Source organism: Hyalella azteca, unplaced genomic scaffold, assembly GCF_000764305.2.
Source record: "Hyalella azteca isolate HAZT.00-mixed unplaced genomic scaffold, Hazt_2.0.2 contig10335, whole genome shotgun sequence".
Classification (NCBI taxonomy): domain Eukaryota; kingdom Metazoa; phylum Arthropoda; class Malacostraca; order Amphipoda; family Hyalellidae; genus Hyalella; species Hyalella azteca.
In genome coordinates, this window is record NW_025940379.1 from 86,510 (window position 1) to 105,668 (window position 19,159).

At 35.8% G+C, this 19,159-nt stretch overlaps 1 protein-coding gene across 1 annotated transcript; it reads right to left on the reverse strand.

Annotated features, from left to right (window-relative positions):
- Nucleotides 1-17: 17 nt before the first annotated feature.
- Nucleotides 18-4,644, reverse strand: LOC125178507. The gene is made up of 5 exons (XM_047882398.1): nucleotides 3,965-4,644; nucleotides 3,425-3,512; nucleotides 1,527-1,628; nucleotides 387-495; nucleotides 18-264 (listed from the first exon to the last, which is right to left on the reverse strand). Exons 1-5 carry the CDS (start codon nucleotides 4,567-4,569, stop codon nucleotides 83-85), a joined length of 1,086 nt encoding a protein of 361 aa, XP_047738354.1. The 5' UTR covers nucleotides 4,570-4,644; the 3' UTR covers nucleotides 18-82.
- Between the last annotated feature and the right edge of the window lie 14,515 nt (nucleotides 4,645-19,159).

Genomic DNA, 19,159 nt, shown 5'->3' on the forward strand with positions numbered 1-19,159 from the left:
TTTGGCCCTCACCTTCCTATTGAGGTCATAGTTAATCATGGTACCGTTATAGCTCTCACCTTCCTATTGAGGTCATAGTTAATCATGGTACCGTTATAGCTCTCACCTTCCTATTGAGGTCATAGTTAATCATGGTACCGTTATGGTACCAGAAGACGTAGTCGGGAGGCTGCGTGTGGTTCTGCAGGACACACTCCAGCCTCACGCTGCTGCCCTCGTGCACGTAGCGCTCGCGCCCGCCCGCGATCACCGACGAGGCCTGGGCTGAAGATTTTACGGCTTCAATGCAGATCTTCAAATTTTACAAACTAAAAAAAACTTAAGGATTTGTGTTCCAGACTCCCTAACTATATTTTAGAATAATATCTCCTCTGCAAAGCTCTCACCAGTTACTGAGAGCCTGACAAGATGCACCATCGGAGGGTCGGTCGACAGCTGGCAGATGTACTCGCCTGCGTCGCGCGGCTGTACGTAGCGCAGGTGTAGCGTCCATTGCTGCAGGATGCATAGAATGTTCGTACTATTCAAGGCAACTTAATTTGAAAAAGATTCGAACAAAAAGTTCGATTTTGACTAGATTAATTGATAGGAGGTATAGATCTACTTAATAGTTGAAAATATAAGTTGCTAATCAATCTATTGATGCAATTTTTATTTCAGATGAGATTGATGAAACTGCACACCGCTTCTAGGATGGTAATTTGATACTCCTTCAAAATGCAAAATGGCATGCAAAATTGAAACGCATTATAATCGGTGTCTGAAATTACCATCGAAGTTGTTGCGCTTCCTTATCCGTTTCTCAGATATAAAACTGATAAGGAAACGCGTTACAAATCAGTAATTTTCACGTCGATAACTAACCTATCGATGTTAGCTCTGCCCCACATTCATTGCAGCGTAATGTGCGCGATACTCGAGCACATTACGCCAGTGGAAGCGAAAATGTGGAAAGCAGAAAAACGCATTGCAGTTCTCACAATTGCGAAGCTCACTTTTAAGTTCTACTTAAGTATTTCCTTAGGGAATGATCGCTGTGCCAGTTCTTTGCAGCACATCGAAGCGTCGGCTAAAGTAATGAGTTAATTACTGCATGAATGGCAGCTGATTTAACTTACACTTTGAGGCGAACTAAGTCATCTACGCCTACGGAACGCAGTCACAGGGTACGTACGGAATGAGAAAAAGAAGTGTTTTTCATAAAAATTTAGGAGATTCATAAGCTTTGCGTGACTTTGCTAAGCAGCGTTTCTTCATGAAATATATCGCAACGACGCCATTTAGGAGAATTAAACATTTAAATATCTATGGAACGTAGGTTATATTGATACAAATATTTTTTACAAATTCATATATGGTGGTGGTTTCTATAAATAAGCCAAGCCATATTGTGCGCTACTTAGAAGCAGGCATATTCCAGAAGTCGAACACTTGAAAGATATCTTAGCAAGCAACCATTTCACAAGGAATCCCCATTATTGAAATAATTCTATATCAGTAAAATCAGGTAAATAATTACAACTCACGCTGTAATGCTGGTTGAAGTTAACAGAGAAGCGGTTGTCGCTGCTGTAGGTCTGCCGCCCCACCGTGATGAGGTGGTGGTCGCGACTTCGTATCCATGATACCTGATGGAAATAATATACGTTTAAAAATTACTTTTTAAGGACAAGACTTCTAAAGAGGCCAGTGTCACCGATGTTACACGTGTACAATGAATTTTTTTTAATCGTAAAAATTATCTATTCTGTCAATTAATTTACAACAGTCCTCTTTAAACTTCACTTCTAGTTGTTTGTTTGTCTGCTACAAATCTTATAATAGATAATTAACATAGTTCCACCAGACAAATCAATCTGATATATTGCATCTTGCGTAAAGTCGGAGGACTTTACGCAAGATGCAATATATCAGATTGATTTGGCAGGTAGAAGTATGTTAATTATTGATTATAATATTTGTAGCAGACAAATAAACAACAAGAAGTGAAGTTTAAAGAGAAGTGTTGTACAAAAATAATTGTTAACGGAAATTAATTTATTCATGAGTAACTTTTATGAAATTATTATAATTTCATGAAATCAACTCTAATTGAAATTAAATGAATCATCATTAGAAATAAATCAACCATTACATGAACGCTAGCGCATTGGGGGTGTTGAGTAAATCGCTATTTAAATGCATTACGCTAAGTAATATCCTTATGCCATTCGACGTTATTCATATCTAAATGATGGGTTATAAATTGGTACTTCTTTAGCAAAAATTATGAAGGAACATTTGATTCAATCGAGGACAGAAATTATTGCAACGATATATCAATTAATAAGGCATTGCTAGCTCGCAGCTCCTACTTGATGATATTTAATTGACTCGAACAATGTTCAACAAATTTTGGAACATTTCTAAATAATATAAAATTATTATTCAATAAATCAACGAAGATAGAATAAGAATTAAAGTAACTTAAAGTTATTACTCATTACATGTATATTTACATGTAATGTAAATATACATACATTTACATGTATATTTTTATTTGGCAAAGGATTAGAAACCTATAGTCTATTTTGTTGCAGTACGACTTCAAATTCTTTTCACCATTTGCCGACGACACGGAAAACATGCAAGCGAGAACGACGCTCATAAAATGTTTAGCATAAGATACGAGACGATGGCATTATGTGCTGTAGTGTACCAGCTACACCCGTGAAAAGATCCTTTCACCAAGCCGCCGTAAACATGGCTGTTGCTGGTGGCAATATCCTGGTAATGAAACAACACAAAATTGCTCCATGTCAGCTCGCCGCTAGCGCTCCTAGATGCTGCAGGTTCCTTCGCAACTCGATGCATGTAGCATCGAGTGAGCACGCTACAAGCGCTCTTAGATGCTTCAGGTTCCTTCGCAACTCGATGTAGCATCGAGTGAGCGCTACAAGCGCTCTTAGATGCTTCAGGTTCCTTCGCAACTCGATGTAGCATCGAGTGAGCCTGATCCCAAATCCTTCCACATAATCAACTTAAACAGTATTTGAGCTCAAAGAATTTGAATCCTCCAGGCTAAAATTCTACGGCATTGAAGATGTCATGAGAATGTAATTCATAATATATAATTTGTTTATGAATGATGATGCCAGTTGTGTTGATTTTCATGATGTGCGCAAAAGTTTACAGTTTTCTTGACATCGTTCAAAGTAACTCGCTGAAATAATTATTCAGCTTTTCTGGATTATCTGAAACAGTTGATATCGGAAAATTTTAATCATTTGCATCGAAAGTATAGAGATATTTTACCTCGGTAGTACTAACTGATTATTACACATTCGCTTTCAAAATGATATAATCACCGCAAAAATAATGGGATGTTTAACATGAGTTCGTTGAACAAATATTAAAGTCTTGTCAAATTAACTTGATTACTCACGGTCTCGTGGTCACCTCTGTTGGAAATGACGCACGGCAACTGCGCTGTGCTGCCAGTCTGTGCCGTCACGAGGGTGTCATTTTCACCGCTGGTCAAGCAAAAAGCATTGCCGTTTAAATTTTTCAAGTCGGTTACTAATAAATAAAATAATAAATAATAAAAAAAATAAAATAAATAATAAGTAAACTAATAATAAATTAATAAACACATCATATAATTTCCAGAAATATATTTTCCAAGGAAATAAATTTACTAATATTACCCAGACATCTCTCATGCAATTGAACGTAAAATGATGAATTAATGGCTTATCTTCCTTTCCTAACCTGTTGAATTATAGATAAAATTTTGTAAAAAAATGCGCGTATATAGAACCATCTTCATAAGCGACATACGGAAATCGGCTCCGTGATTCTATGTTGGGGTAAAGAATTTTTTTTTTAATTTCATGTCTCAAATCATAAATGTCTGGCGAGTGAAAATCTTGTGCTATCAGTAGGGAATCTTAATTGAAAATTCCCCATCTAACGTGCAACTCACCTGAAATTCGCTTTTGATTTACGCACCGCCGGCTCTTCAATCCATGGACCGACCAAAATATTTGGATTTTTGAGACCGACGGGATTCTCTGGAAGGGAAGTGTCGGTGGTCGTTGTGGATGCTCCCGCGTCGAAGTTATACTCGACCCAATGCCTTCCATGTATACTTCTATTTTGCATTTCCCATTTAGTTTCATCATTCGCATGGTTGAAAGATCTATTACCATTCGCGTCGGTGTTAGTTGTGGGAATAAATTCATGGGTGGAATCACTTCGATGAGTCAAGCTTTTTTGATCCGCTCTTTCTTTTCTCGACAACATGTTTCTCATTTCTCTGACATTCCATACGAAGTTGAACTGAGTATGGTTGATGGTTCCCACGAGCGAATTAATATTTGGTCTATGGTTAGATCCATGATTTCTCAATTTACCAAAGTTTTCCTTTTCTACATGTGGCATTTTTTCTTCTTCATCCTTGAAATCTCCAGAAAACATTACTTCGGTTGTAACTATATTTGTAGATGCAGATGAACTATGTAGGGATTTTGTAATCTGAGGAAACGACTCGGCGTTAGAAGTTTGTGCAGAGGGTTGGCGATATTCCATTTGTTGCAGTCGATGGTTTGTTCTTCCTTGTAAGCTCGTTGAAACCAACGATGCGTTCGTATTACTGAGTAAAACATCACCTGCGCATGAAATTAATTATTAAAATTGTTTTAATCACGAGTAATATTGCTGCAGTTAGCAACTTTTCTGCCATTACCGTCACTGAAAAAAATTTACTGGACCTCCATACACAGTAACTGTTAGCGTATATTGTTTGGTCTACAATATAGGATTGCGTACAACGTTTGTGTATATTGTAGATCCTAATCAAGTTTCGAATGAATTAATCTCAATAATTTTCGGTTCCCATCCATATATTTTCCAATCTACTCTCTATATATAATCAAGTTTACTCCTCTGATATTATCCAACTTCGTTGAAGGACTGAGTTTACGTACGAGAGAGGAATGAGTTTAATAGATAAGCCTGCTACAAAGAAACAGCGTTCGCTGAAACTCTCATTATTGTTGCAGCCTGAAACGCTTATAAAGTCGATATCTCCGAGCATTGAGTAGATCCTGCTAGTTCGCGCTTACTAATCTTAACACGGCTTCCGGCAACAGGCTGTTCATGATTCACAGGTATATGAACTATAAATAATTGATTCACGCCTGGATCTGGGGCGGATGATTAATAAATAGAGTGGAAAGATAAGACACAAAATCCTGTAATTTTTGCATGCGCTTCTCGCCGCTCAGTTATCGACTTGCCGTGAAATGTAGGCCGCCATCATTAAATTTACAAGATGAATATTAGCAATTGAAATAGCGGTTATAGCGGTTTCAACGTTTATTAGGCCGTAGGCCTGTCGCCGATTCTTAACATCACAGAACATTCACAGCATTTTGCGGTCTCCAACGCGCAACTCACAGCTACAATTCTGCTGTGCTTAACCGCCCGGCCTCCTTGCCGATTCTGACCAGAAACTGACGCACAGAGCTGGGATCGAACCCGCGCCTCTCTGCGCCAATCCTGGTACTCTGAACTTTAACCACTGGGCCACTCTGCCGGAAGAAAATATTTTTCTAAAACAAATGTAATAATTTGTGCATTGTTACAAAAGCTTAATGAGTATTTTTAGCCAATTAATGAAAGTTTTTGAAGGTAATTGTGCAACCTTCAATAATATCTAATAACTAGTTTGGATTAAAAATTCATTTCGTTTGCTCCTCCCTTCTCAAAATATTAATAACTTTGTATTCATTATTTACTATTCAATTTTGCGAAGTGACAAAACTAAAATGTTAGGCCTTTTTTGTTTGACGGACAAGCAATTCTACTCCTCAAAAGGCTTGCCAACTCGCTGGACTAAAGCTCTCAGGCCCTACGTTGTGGCGCGAAAGAAAATCTTAGTAGGTTTATATGCGGCTTATAAATACTAGACAGATGGCCGCCTATAATTCGCGGTATATTATAAACAGAGTGCGGTAATTTAAACGTTCGTTGGGCTAGGCAAGCTCATGCTAGCCATGATCGAGTTATGAGACAGCCAGGCCGGGGGCCATGCATGTTCTAGCAGTACATTCGTGCCAGCATAGATTAAATATAATTTTTTGTGCTCCGCAAAGTAGATTCTCTATGAACACAGTAACAACTCAGATTTATTAAGCTAAAATTATTAATAATATTTTGCATTTTGTTTGAAAAGGTTATTCCAAATATTGTCAAAGTTGTCGGGAAATTTAAAAAACCAGTTTTCGTAATTTATCCTTTTATTAATTCCTAATTTCATTCAAGTTTTTCGCATTTTTGGTCATTTTGTATAAATGTTCCTGAAGGAGTTATATTTTTCGCAGTCCAGCAATAATATGACACGTCTTTTTTACAAACAGTAGCTTTCCGTGTCATAATTTGACTGGCGTGCCGTGACCGCAGTGGGTCCTATAATGGACCGTAGAAAACAATCATGGAGTCGTCAAACATCACAAGAAACTAGGGCCGCAAAGCACCGGAGTCTTCAAATCATAGACGGCGGTGAAAAGGATAGGCAATCACGCTTACAGGCCGAATATTTTCGTTATATAGATTACCGAGATAATGATGACAACAATCATTTAGATTCCGTAGGTGATGAGATTCCCGAAGTAATGAGATTGAATAATAGAGTACCGAGGTAATGAGAACAACAATCATTCAGAGTTCGTCGGTCATTCTCTGACGAACGCAAAGCTGTCGCCAAAAGACGTCGCGCGCACAATATTATTAAGGCTTGGGTTGATTCTCTACATCTGATATTGATAAGTGTTGATAATATTTCAGAAAAGGATTATACCGTTTCATAGGCAATGCTAATCATTTTATAATATAATAGAAAAGATTATTATATACTAGAAAAAAGTTATAGATTACCGTTTCTAGGTAAAATCTACCTTTGAAACTTTCGTGAAAATTCAATTCGGTTGAAAATGTTCATTTATGGTCAATATTTTTTGGAATAATTATCACTCTTTGCACATATCAAATTACTTTTTTAAAATCTACATGTAAATTGATTTAGGATACGATAGAGAAAAAACTAATGAAGGTAAAGAAAACAAAGAAAGAAAATTATAACATGAGTCTGAATGACAGATTTTCATATCATGCTGCGACATGTTCTTCATATCATATTACATGTTCTTAAGTTCACTACTACGATAACAGCAGCAGCAGGGATCTTACCGTAACAAAAAAGCGCGGTGGCCATGAAAATTATCACAGCTGAAGAAATACTTGTAGCAATCATCATTTTCAATGCAATATTTTTCTAATAAACCGTTTCCATCAATTAAATGTTCACATGATATCAACGGTTAAGGTCTTGTTAATACAGCTTCCTCACCCTATGCCAAAATTACAAATTAATTCCAGAATAAAATTCATTATTACAGTACTAACAGCTTTTTAATTTGCTAAATTTAACATAGAGCATAGCGAGAATTTCGCGGATAATAAATCAACCTTTTGCATACATAATAACTGCAATATATGAGTACTTTTACAAAAGAAACTGGTGAGCATTCAATATGAGTAATTCATTGTTTGCATAATCTGAACACCTTTTGTGGATATTTATTTCTCCTTGAATATATTATTCACAATGCAATGAAGAATAGTATTCCTTATACCTAAAATTCATGACAGCATTGATAAACATTCGATTTTTTAATCACTTCAACCAAGTTAGTTCTTTTCACGATGCTTCTTCCCACATTAAATTTAGTTCAAATCATTAAAATTATAATATTTCGTGGACGATGTCCATGTAGGAAATAAGCAGGCTAATGATTGGGTCTATTATAGTATCATTTGAACCACTCAAAAAAAAATTTGTGATTGCTTTGGATATTCACGACAATTTTTCTTCAAATATTGCCAATATTTCGTTCAAATTAATAACATTCCACCAACTTTACATTTATAAAACAACCACAACATTGATGACAGTTGAAGTTAATGACCACAACCGAGCAGTATAGGAAAGGCAGGCGAGCGCGTGACATCACAGCACGAGGCAGAGAGAGCGACTGGACGAGTCGTGCTGGACGCCGAGTGAGGGAAGCAAAGATAGCGTGTCCAACTCCTACTGAATAATTCAGTGAAGTTTATTACTTGTTGAAGTGGAGAAATAAGAACTAATGGAGAAATAAGAACTAATTTTTAGAGGAGTAGCTGTTTCTTGGAAGTTAATGAGATGGCTTTCATATCAAATGTGGTTACTCTTTGATTTACTTCTGAAAGTACCATTTGATTACTTAGAATCGCAAGAAAGACAGCCTAGTAAGAGCAAATGAAATACTCTAATTTACTTTTTCTTAAACGAAATGCTGTCTCATTAACAACCTAAATACTAACAACTATTGCCCTTATTGTTACTCCAAAACTGAGAATTATTGTTTGCATTAAAAGGTAAAAACAAGAGACATTTGTACTCGTCATAGGTACGAAAATCAGGAACAATATTTTTGAGTTTTTATAATTACCAAAACATGGAACAATTGAGATTGTTACAATTTTCAGCTCCATGCATTTTAGACAATAAGCGAGTATAACTTTCTTTCACGATCATGATTAGTTTAAACTTCATTACGTGAGTACAAAAAAATAGAAATACATAAGAGTTTCAACTCTATTGAATACACGCGCGTTTCATCGGCCTTTTATGGAGCTTTCGCCTCCGATTTAATTCGGCAACCCATATTCAACATAAATTTATTTTCCACTTCTACCCGGATTATCTTTATAGACGAATAATGTCTCATTCAACCCAGCACAGAAAACCTGACTCAATCTTTTATTTAAAGATTTGTTTACAAATTTGGTCACCAATTAATGAGCAATTGGTGAAAAATTTCTCATTAGTTACAACAGTTAATGCCATATCAGGACATAAGTTGTTTATGGTTAGGCATTCAACACTAATTCACTTACATTTCAAACCACGCACGACGACTAAATTCGTTTTCATCAATGAAATAATCGAAGACTCGATTTGAAAACCAAGTGAAATCGTGCAATCGCAGAGCTTGAACCGCTGTTGATGTTTTATTTTAAGTTCCCATCTCTGAAAATGAGCGATTGTTTTGCAGCATTTCGTTCATGTTGAGGTGCATAATAAGTCAACAATTTAAATGTCAGTATTTGAAATGCTCAATCTCAGGACAGGTCATCCTAAGAGTAAATCCTATTTGTCTAGTGATCCTGCGCATGTTTCTGTAGGATTTACACCTAACCTTCTTCGTAATTTAAACCGTTAAGTATTTAGGCGTCACTCTGAGCTTACACACCATTACCAGTGCAATTTATTTTCGGTCTTATTTAGCTTGGCCGAGCGATTTGTTCCTAACGCTATAGGGTTGGCAATGGATTTAGATCTTGAGGAAAATTGATAATAATGACTTAGACAGAAGCCACCACTTCTCTTGCCTCACGAGGGGATGTCTGTAAGAGATATCATGCCTTGAATTGCCTACTGATTATGATTCCAAATATTTCCTATTGTCAAATCATTTTCAGTCCAGATTTTTATCCTAAGAAGTGTATCACAGTCGCCAAAAATGGATAAAGGAGCGTTACATTGGAAAAATGTTGAACATCTTTTGGTAAGAAATGCACGGATTTAGGAAAAAAATAAATTTAAAATCGAGGAATGGATCAAACAATAGTTTTTTATTCATAAGTGAGGTTTCAGCATTTGCGAAAACAATCTAGGTGATCTGGAGTATTGTTGCCGATCATTATAATACCTCTATAAAAAATTTGTAATGCATCAGAATTTGAATGGTGCTTACTTCATAATATTATAAATAACCTCGAGGTTGATCGAAGCATACGAGTTGATTAATAAATAACGAACGAATTAACGAATTAAAAAATAACGAACGAATTGATTGTTAATAACGAATAACTAAATAGATTTAGGACTTACTCGGTTAAACTTATTGTAGTTTTATATCATATTTTCTGAATTAGAAGTACCATGATATATTCGAATATTGTTAAGAATATTTCATGTATAATAAATATATAAATTTTTTATTTTGCATGAATTATATTATATAATAAATTACATTATAATATATTATATAATAAATTATATTATAATATATTATATAATAAATTACATAGTAAATTATATATTTATTATACATGTATATATAAATTAGCACCGCAGAAAGACCTTGCTAAAATAAGCACCCCAATATAAACCTTTGGAGAATAACTTTGTTACTCCTCCCTTTCCTATTTTCAGGAATTCATGTGGCGAGGTCGCTTCTAAAAATCGCTTTTGAAGCTTTATGTGATCATTGCGGTTCAGTACTTTGACTAAGATGTTTAGCTTATCATTCGGAATTTAATGTTTTGTTGCGTATTTTTTTACATCAAAGTGTAATTCTTAAAGAATGTTTAAATAGACCTAATTTGTTCGCATTAATCATTAAATTAACCTTGTTAAGAATTCATACGTCAGTAATATTATAGTTAAGAATACGAACCTCAGTAACGTTTAAGGTGCGCATGCAATAAGATACAAATATTCTAATGCTCGAAGTACGGGAAAATCAGGATCACTAGTTACATTCCATTGTGTTTCGGTAATTAAAATTTTGGTAAATTTTGATTGAATTCGCAACACATCATTGAATTACGTTAGAAACGATTAACGCCATGTCGTTCATGGATAATTTACTCAGTATTGCTTTAAATTCCTCATTGCTGCTGGTGTACATGATTGGTGCGCATAAATTTAAGTACTTAGCATAAAAGTAATTAAACGCTGTACCAAATAAACGTTATTTTCAATTATATACTAAGTATTAAAGCTTCATGATGATACCTTTACAACACAATCAAATATCCATCCTTCTCATCAGCACATTAGTACCTTTCAAGTTACTGCCAGTGGCTTATAAACACGTAAATTGAGCGTCTCCATAGCAAGAAAAATTTATGGCTTCTCAATGATGATTGATTCACTGCGCTCTTGGTAATGATGATGGCTGCCAGCGTCAGGGCTCATGAAAGAGCGACCGCAGCAACAAGGCTCGTCTCACCAAATATTTCAATCTTGGGCTGAAAATTAACGGCTCTAATCCACGCAACTTGCCGGCTTCTTAGACCAATATTTCACACTACTGCTTGCTGGTGTGAAAGACAGAAGTGCGTGGAGAAATTTATCCATTGCGTGGGGAAATCCATGGTTTGAGAAGTAAAGGTGCGGGGGAAAGCTGACGTACGGCAAACGACATTTTTGGAACATTCTTTAAGTGGGATGACCTGTTGCGTAGAAAAATATGTTCTGAGGAAAACTGATGTGTGGGAAATAGCGTTGCGCGGAGTTGGAGTATTTTACACCCAATTAAAGGAGCGAAAAGTTTAAATTTTGATGAAAAGTTATTGAAATGTATTTACATTATTATAGAAATATTATCGCAATAATTTAAATTTCAGTCTCACATCTTCTAAGTACAAAGCCCCTTTAGCCGCATGCATGTCAGGAACATCCAGTGTGTACAAATCCAAGCTTCGAGAATTTCCTGTTCACCGTGACTTATTTGACATAAGACTAAATGAAGAAAAATAGAAACATCGGTATTGGAATTCAAGTGCTGGTTTGAAACATTTTGAAAATATCTTATCTTAATATCTCTTATAAATATCTTTATCTTACTCAACGGAAAAATCTTAGGCAAACTACGTTTTATTGTGTTATGATGAATAATTAATGACGTTGCTTAATTGAAAATTGTTTTGATACGAATTATAAATAAAATTAGCTATTTTTGCATATATTTCCTCATCCATGGCTTTGAAGAGGTAATCAGGATCCAGGAGCCTCAACGGATGTCGCAAGACTAATTCCAACAACAGAAGTTTTCTTTCCCTTAACTGAGCGCTAATTTGTTCAACTTCTCCGCGCTAACTTTACTGTAAACTCCAGCACCGAAGTTAACTTAGCACCAAAACATTAGATTCGTGTTGCTTTATCAAGATTGATTGTAAGCTTGAATATCACCTACTCTGACAGACACAGGTAGGAGTGGATAAACTCAATTACATCAACTATTATATTAGAAATAATTATTCAATTTAGCATCTAAAAAATTACACTACATGTAATCACTTAGCCACAACCGTTGCTGGGTATGGCCAATTGCATCACAAATGGCCCATTGACTATACAATTTATAGGTAAATTTTATGACAATTTTTCAGAATGTTGAATGATCAGAGAAGAATGTTGATCTCTCTCATCAATTTCACTGAACAAATGTGAAATGAAAGTTGCATTAGTATACTCGAATAGATATTTCTCTTATAAAGTATTAATTAGACGTACCTAACACACAAATTGGCCGCAATTGGTAGCTGAAAATGTTTCTGAATGATGGTAATATAAAACATTGCAGAATAGTTAACATGATATATCTTCTTGGTGTTTAATTTCATGAAGGCGACTCATGAATATTACTGACAGAAGTTTCGTTATATTTAATTTAATTCCAGGTGGAACAACTATAATGAAACTTTTTTACTCTCAAATAATTTGAAATAATAATTAATGAAATTTTTCATTGCCTGGTTGTGAGCTTTGATGCACTGAAAATGTGTACGACTAACAATTGTATCACTTAATATGGTATAGTTCGCTTATTAATTGATGCCGCGAAAGCGTCATAGATAAACAACCTACGGCAATTGGGAACGCAACACGCATTTAAATTAATCAACTGTGAATCAGTATTCATTCTTGCACACCATGAATGACAATGTACGGTAGAGGCGGCTTACATTATCAACAAAATCCTTCGCTGAATGAAAGTAATACGAGTAACAAAGGAAGGCGGAAGGACTCTATTGCAGCAGTCGATGTACTGCATTAGTCCCTTTACATACCCTCTAAATACTGTAATCAGTGTCTGGGTCACTGGCATGGGAACGAATGGCCACCCCGACTCTATTACAAAAAATTAACATGACTCTGTAAGCAACGAATTTTCAGGAAGTATAGCATTGCTACCGCATGTATTGGTTCTAGCTGAGCTTTGTGAAGAAAATGCACATGACGAGAATATTTTTGAAACCATGTGTTAAATCATGAAATGCTTTGCAGGATCTACCCGATTTCAGTTCGCAATCCCGATGTTCGCAACGAGTTGAACTCTTCTGCTTGATCTGACTCCAAAAGATCTTGATATAATAGTTAGTCAGTCGTCAAGGATACAAAAGTGATATGCACTAATTATTTCCTTTCTTTTACCCAAATCTTCAAGCTGTCCTAAAGTTGGCCATCGAATTAATTATCGTTGCTTGCAATGCTAATTTTAACCATCGTGAAAATCAATTTCAAATCGATAGAAGGCGGTACTGGCGATAAGCTAGGTATGAAAACGCATTGCGCTTGAAAAATTATAATATATCTAAATACTGAATCACTGTAACACAAAATTGTCTAACATAAATGGAACTCATACACTCTAAAAATGCGAACAAATGACATCTCACAATATGCTAAATCTCAAAGATGAAGTGAGTGAGTCAAGCTTCTGTAATATATTGTTTGTTTGAAATTGATTTTTATCGGCGATATACGTTGCTGTTTAATTAATAAATATAATAGATATAATATTTATCTCGCATATGGTGAGAAAAAAATCATTGTAATTCGTTGAAGACCTGCAACTACAATATTGTTATGCAGTGGAAAGACAAATTTGGATTTCCTATAAATATTTTTATACGAAAATAAATTTAGTTGAGTAGTTTCCTGCTACTCATAAAAAAACTCGATAATGAATCTTACGGTTTGATCAGTTTAGATTTCTTAGAATGAAATGATTTTTTAAATAAAATTTTAACATATAATGTCAAAAATAAATGTTGTACAAAACATGTGACGTACGAATGAGAGAGAAAGAGATTTTATATCTGTTTTTCTTGTGTATGTAAGGAATGAATTCCTTTCATTTAAATTATAGTTGCTGCAAGATCGAATTGGGATGGCAGATATATTAAAATTTAAAATTTTTTTTTGGTTTGGAAACCTCGCTATTTGCAAGTTAATTATTGTGGCACTCATATCAGATCAACAGGGATTATTACTGCTTATTTTTGCCTATACAAGGTGACTGTCAATTCGAAAGTAAAATGTCACACGTTTTTATGCGAACAGAATATATTTTATTTCAGTTAATGACCGAACTGGAAGAAAGGATCCGATTAGCTGTTAATAATTCTTCTAAGTTTATAATCTTAATTTCGAAAAGTTGTGAAATACAGTTGTGAAATCTTCCGGTACATTTTGAATTTGAATAAGAGTAAATGAATTCCGATATTATTTCCGAAAGCATTTACTACTTTGACTTCGCGGATTCCTGCACACTTATTCAATTATAATTCACAAGATATTTAGTTAATTATTGATAGCAAGGAAACCCAATTTTAGCCGATTGCAGTGAAAGCTGATGCCACTGGCATAGATTTTAATGAGCAAGATCATGCACAGTTCCAAACCTTGTTATGATCTCTCCAATATACTTTCGATAAATACTTTCCGATGCTGAGTGCATTTGCTAATTTTAAAGCTTAAAAAAGTGTTCTCTGGTAGTTGCGATATTTCTAGTAAAATATAAATTTAAATAATGCATTTCGAGTCTCCAGCAATCACGAAGAATTGTTTCCTTTCTCAATTTTCAACTTCAAACTTTGCGATACTCTCATCATAGTTCATCATGCATCACTGAGGCTGAAAACTGAAAGCCGTGATGCCACAGCAATTTCGTCCGAAAGCGTCGTCGAAAAACACGAGATGGATGGCGGCGACACGCGTCTTTCCCGCAGCGGCTCGTTGGCAAAAACTTGACTGTGGTGAGTTACTGAATGGACGTTTTTTGAGCAAAGTTTGTATTTAAAACGTCGTCGATTCAGGGATGATAGTGGCTGAGAGATGGTGCTGACTGATGGTCCTCGTTCGTTACTAGGATATTAATGGGGCTCATGGAGCGCAGGCGGCAGATACAAAAGTTCACCGTCTGACGTTTATACTGCTGCAGGTTTCGTGACGTTCTTAACTGATGACCGCAAGACGTAACTCACTGTCAGATTTAAAATATTACCAATAATTATGATCTTTACCCATGGGTCTGGGCCACAGCATTCGTACTTATAATTACCAATAACTTGCACATGTGACAGTGTACATTCGACTACCTCTGTAAAAAAAATCCTGCCTAACGATAAATGTTTTAGGAAAAGCTATTTGTTCGGTTCACTTGAAGCATGAATATTTATCTAGAGAGAATGAATTCAAATAAGCTAAGAAAATGCCTAGCCATATAAACAAGTAATACTACTATTGCTTCCTATTTGTCCGTCATTTGGTTACCAGGTTCACGCTGGCAACGTGTATAGTCGGTGTAGAGTGGCAGCGTTGACTCCCGTATTTTTTTATTGATCAGCGGTTGCGGTTGTAGCGGCCAAGACTCCGTATCGTGAATTTAGTTGGAATGTCATTAATTTTATTCCCTCATCTACCTGTTTTTCATGTCGATTAATTGGTTGCAACCGTGGTACCTCTCACGATATCTTTCTGAGTGGCGGGTAAGCGTATTGTCTGATAGTTTAAATGTCGTCTTCCGAATTTATGCTGCTAGAAAAGTACTGTGATAATACTAGGCATGAACTAGCTCAACACCAATGGCTGGGATATAAATGATTTCAATTCATATATCTTTCCTCGTCTTCATTGGATTAATGCTGGCATATTCCCGAATTGAGTTTCTCTATTATTTCTGTGATTTTAGGGTAAACTATCCATTTATTTTCCCGTGCAATTATTGGTCATTTCAGGTGGAACTGGGCTCTGTGTTTAAAGTCCACTAGCCTACCGTGTCCTTATCTGAATACGAAGGAAAGGAGTCTACTTTTCCCCATTGGTCGAATGCAACAGTGACTGACGCTGAATTTTTGAATTGGACGCTGGCGCCCCGGCCAAACATCGTCAAGCCTGGACTGTGATAACAAGCGATGCGCTGACGTTGACTTCGTCAGTCGTCGACACACTATGTTTGTCGTCAGTCGTCGACACACTATGTTTGTCGTCAGTCGCCGACACTATGTCTCGACGGGCATGTTGCGAACTTTCATTGACTGGAAGAAGATACGCAGGAGACACCAGAGCGGCCAAGCATGACCATTTATTTGTTTAGCAATAGCTTATTTGTGTTGGTTGGCTTGTAAATTTTCTTATAGTAAGGTTATTATTTTTTGAGAATGGGCCACATAATGGACTTGATTTTTAGCTACACAATAAAATCTTTCAAATTGCAACTCTGGTGGGATCAGTTTCAATTCATTTTCACTATCGCGAACATATTGGACGGATACCCAATGTATGTTGAAGCTCTCCCACAACACTATACTATCGTGTGGCTATCACAACCACCTTACTTTTTACCATTGTTTGAATTGAAACGCGTTTGTTTCGTTCCATTGATTCGTTATATTACATCGGTACTGCTTTGTGCATTGAATTCAGCCAACTATAACAGGAAAACAAACACGGGTACAGAAAATATTTTTAACTGCTGTACCGAAAGATGTTTGATTCTGAAACCAGTTGCTCTGCCTTCGTTTTTAATAACTTTTTTACTACTTTACTTCATTTTTCAACTCTTTGTTCCGCCGGACGCGACTATGGAGAGCTGAGATGGGAGATGTTGAGTTGATGCTCATATACGCTGCTTTCGTCCAAGAGCAAACTCACTGGAGCTGGCAGTCCCATCATTGAATCAGAGAAATATGACCAGTTTGTGCAACCAGACCTGGAGGAGTTTTCAGCTCCTGGCTTTTGTTGGGTTAAGCTGCGTGGTAATTTTTTCTGGGAAATCAGGCCAAGCTTTTAGGCGCTTCGCTTATCTTCGCGCTTATGAAATTCATAAATTTCATTACTAATTCATAAATGTTGCTCCACTGTGTTTTTATGTCACAAATTGTTTAAAATTTCTGGCTAGGCAAGCAATAATTTCTGCTTGCAAAAACTTCCTAGAAAAGCTACTAAGTGCTACGTTGAAAAATGACTAGAAAATCTTTATTCTTCCTCATAAATTAAAATGTGGACGTGACGACTTTTATTATTCAGTAATAATTGTTTTTTGGTGCTAAAATTATTACAGCATGCTGCAGAAATATGAGCATTTTTCCAGGGAACAATCATAATTTATTTTTATGATGAATTGCTAGCTGCCGGCAGTATTTGAAAAGTAGTGTTCTGAACCAATTATGAAATCTTTCTGCGCAGGGATATCCCGAGCCTTGCTGGATCGAAATAAATTTTCGTTATTTATGACATACGACTTATACGAAAGCACGATGCTCGCACTGTCTAAAACCGTTATGAGTATGTTGAATAGGAGGAGAAAGTTCATATAAGTGTTTGACTTGATGCGTCGACACGTAAACTCCACAGTGTACAGTGGCAGAATTAGAAACGAAATGCGGCACAAAGCGAATCTACAGTGCTGATCGTCTTTGAGATTAAATGAATTTTCGCATCTAAATACATTTCTGGAGCTGCGTTTAAATGGGATCCTGCAAAAAATTCAGGAAATAATCAAGTGAGAATCAATTTTCATTAATAGGAAGAATTGCATTTGATTTCAAACTCTCAATGTCTTCATGGCTGGCAAAAAGTCGTGCACTCGTTTGCAGCCCAAACAGAAAAACAAAGACTCGACACGAAGCAGTAATTGGTAATCTATTCAATCCACCACAAGTGGATATGATTTTGTTCCTCTCATGTCACGTTTAAGAAATGAAAAACTTATATGTAAAGCCAGGAGTAAACAACGTCTCGGGCGGTATATTGCTACAATTAAATCGCTTGCAATGATGGACAATTCAAATTGAAAGGCAAAAATTTTTGATTAGCATCTTTATTGTTGTCTTGCTTCACATGGGGAAAGCTATCATCCGATTGTATTCATCTAACAACAATATATTCTGCATTAAGACTTTCAAAATTGTATAAAATATTCAAGCTCGGTTATACCTGGATGGTTATGTTGAATAATGGATACATGCAGTTTTTTCTAGTTTCATCAGCGACATTGATGATAAATTAAATATTAACAGCCAAATGAAATTTTAATTGAAAAACAACCTTCACCTTGCATTCCTTTCATGCAATTTAGTTTTTAGTTAACAGTACTTAAATTTGAAGCATGTTTTTTAATGAGATGAAACTCACAAATATACACATACAAAATTTTTTGTTTGCAAATTTTCCGTCACAATTAGTAAGACTAGTTATTGATTCTTCGAATAACTGAATTTTTAGGCGATTTAGTTAACATCATATAGGTTATTTTGATTAAAACCTATGTGAGTGTTATTAATTATTCAATTAGTTATTTTTAATATATGCAATCATATCAAACCAATCAATTTATTGCGAATTAAATCGTTTTTGGAAAAGTTTTCAACATATGATGCTTCATATTTGAAACTTCATTTTTTGATAAAATTATTACCGGAGCAGAATGCTGTTTTTATAAATAACCAGGAACAAAAAATTAATATTCGCTATGAACGTAACGGTTTACGTAGAATCTGTGCAGTGCGCAGGCTATACTTCACCCGCCTGGCACGGCACGGACGGCGCATTAGCACAAAAACAATCAAATTATGAATCGTTACTGGATTGTAACAATTATTAATTTCCCAATGTTATAATTGGTTAAAGAATTTCTTTTTGTTGTCCTACACTCGTATCAAACATTTATATTGACTTGAATACTTAAAGTTTTCATGCCTCTCCACATCGAAAGAAGCCCTTTTTAGCGTATTTTCTCATTTATGGAAAAAATGCACTATTTTGCTCGCCATGTACGTCTGTCTGTCTGTCTGTCTGTCTGTCTGTCTGTCTGTCTGTCTGTCTGTCTGTCTGTCCGTCTGTCCGTCCGTGACCACGTTATCGTCGACGAGAAAATGCGCTCTCTGTCACTCACTGCAGTGAGTACTGAGTTATATTTTTTAAAATATTGTTGCAGGCATCATAATTAAGAACAGCCGTACCATTTCAATATATTCATTCCAATTATGCTCGCTTATC

Bases quoted from the DNA above. Each gene is read 5' to 3' on its own strand.
- LOC125178507 (XM_047882398.1), bottom strand. From the start codon at position 4,569: ATGGAATATCGCCAACCCTCTGCACAAACTTCTAACGCCGAGTCGTTT. The intron at 496-1,526 runs GTGAGTTGTAAT...TGCATCCTGCAG, and splicing joins ACTTCAACCAGCATTACAGC to CAATGGACGCTACACCTGCG. The intron at 265-386 runs GTGAGAGCTTTG...TAAAATCTTCAG, and splicing joins TGTCAGGCTCTCAGTAACTG to CCCAGGCCTCGTCGGTGATC.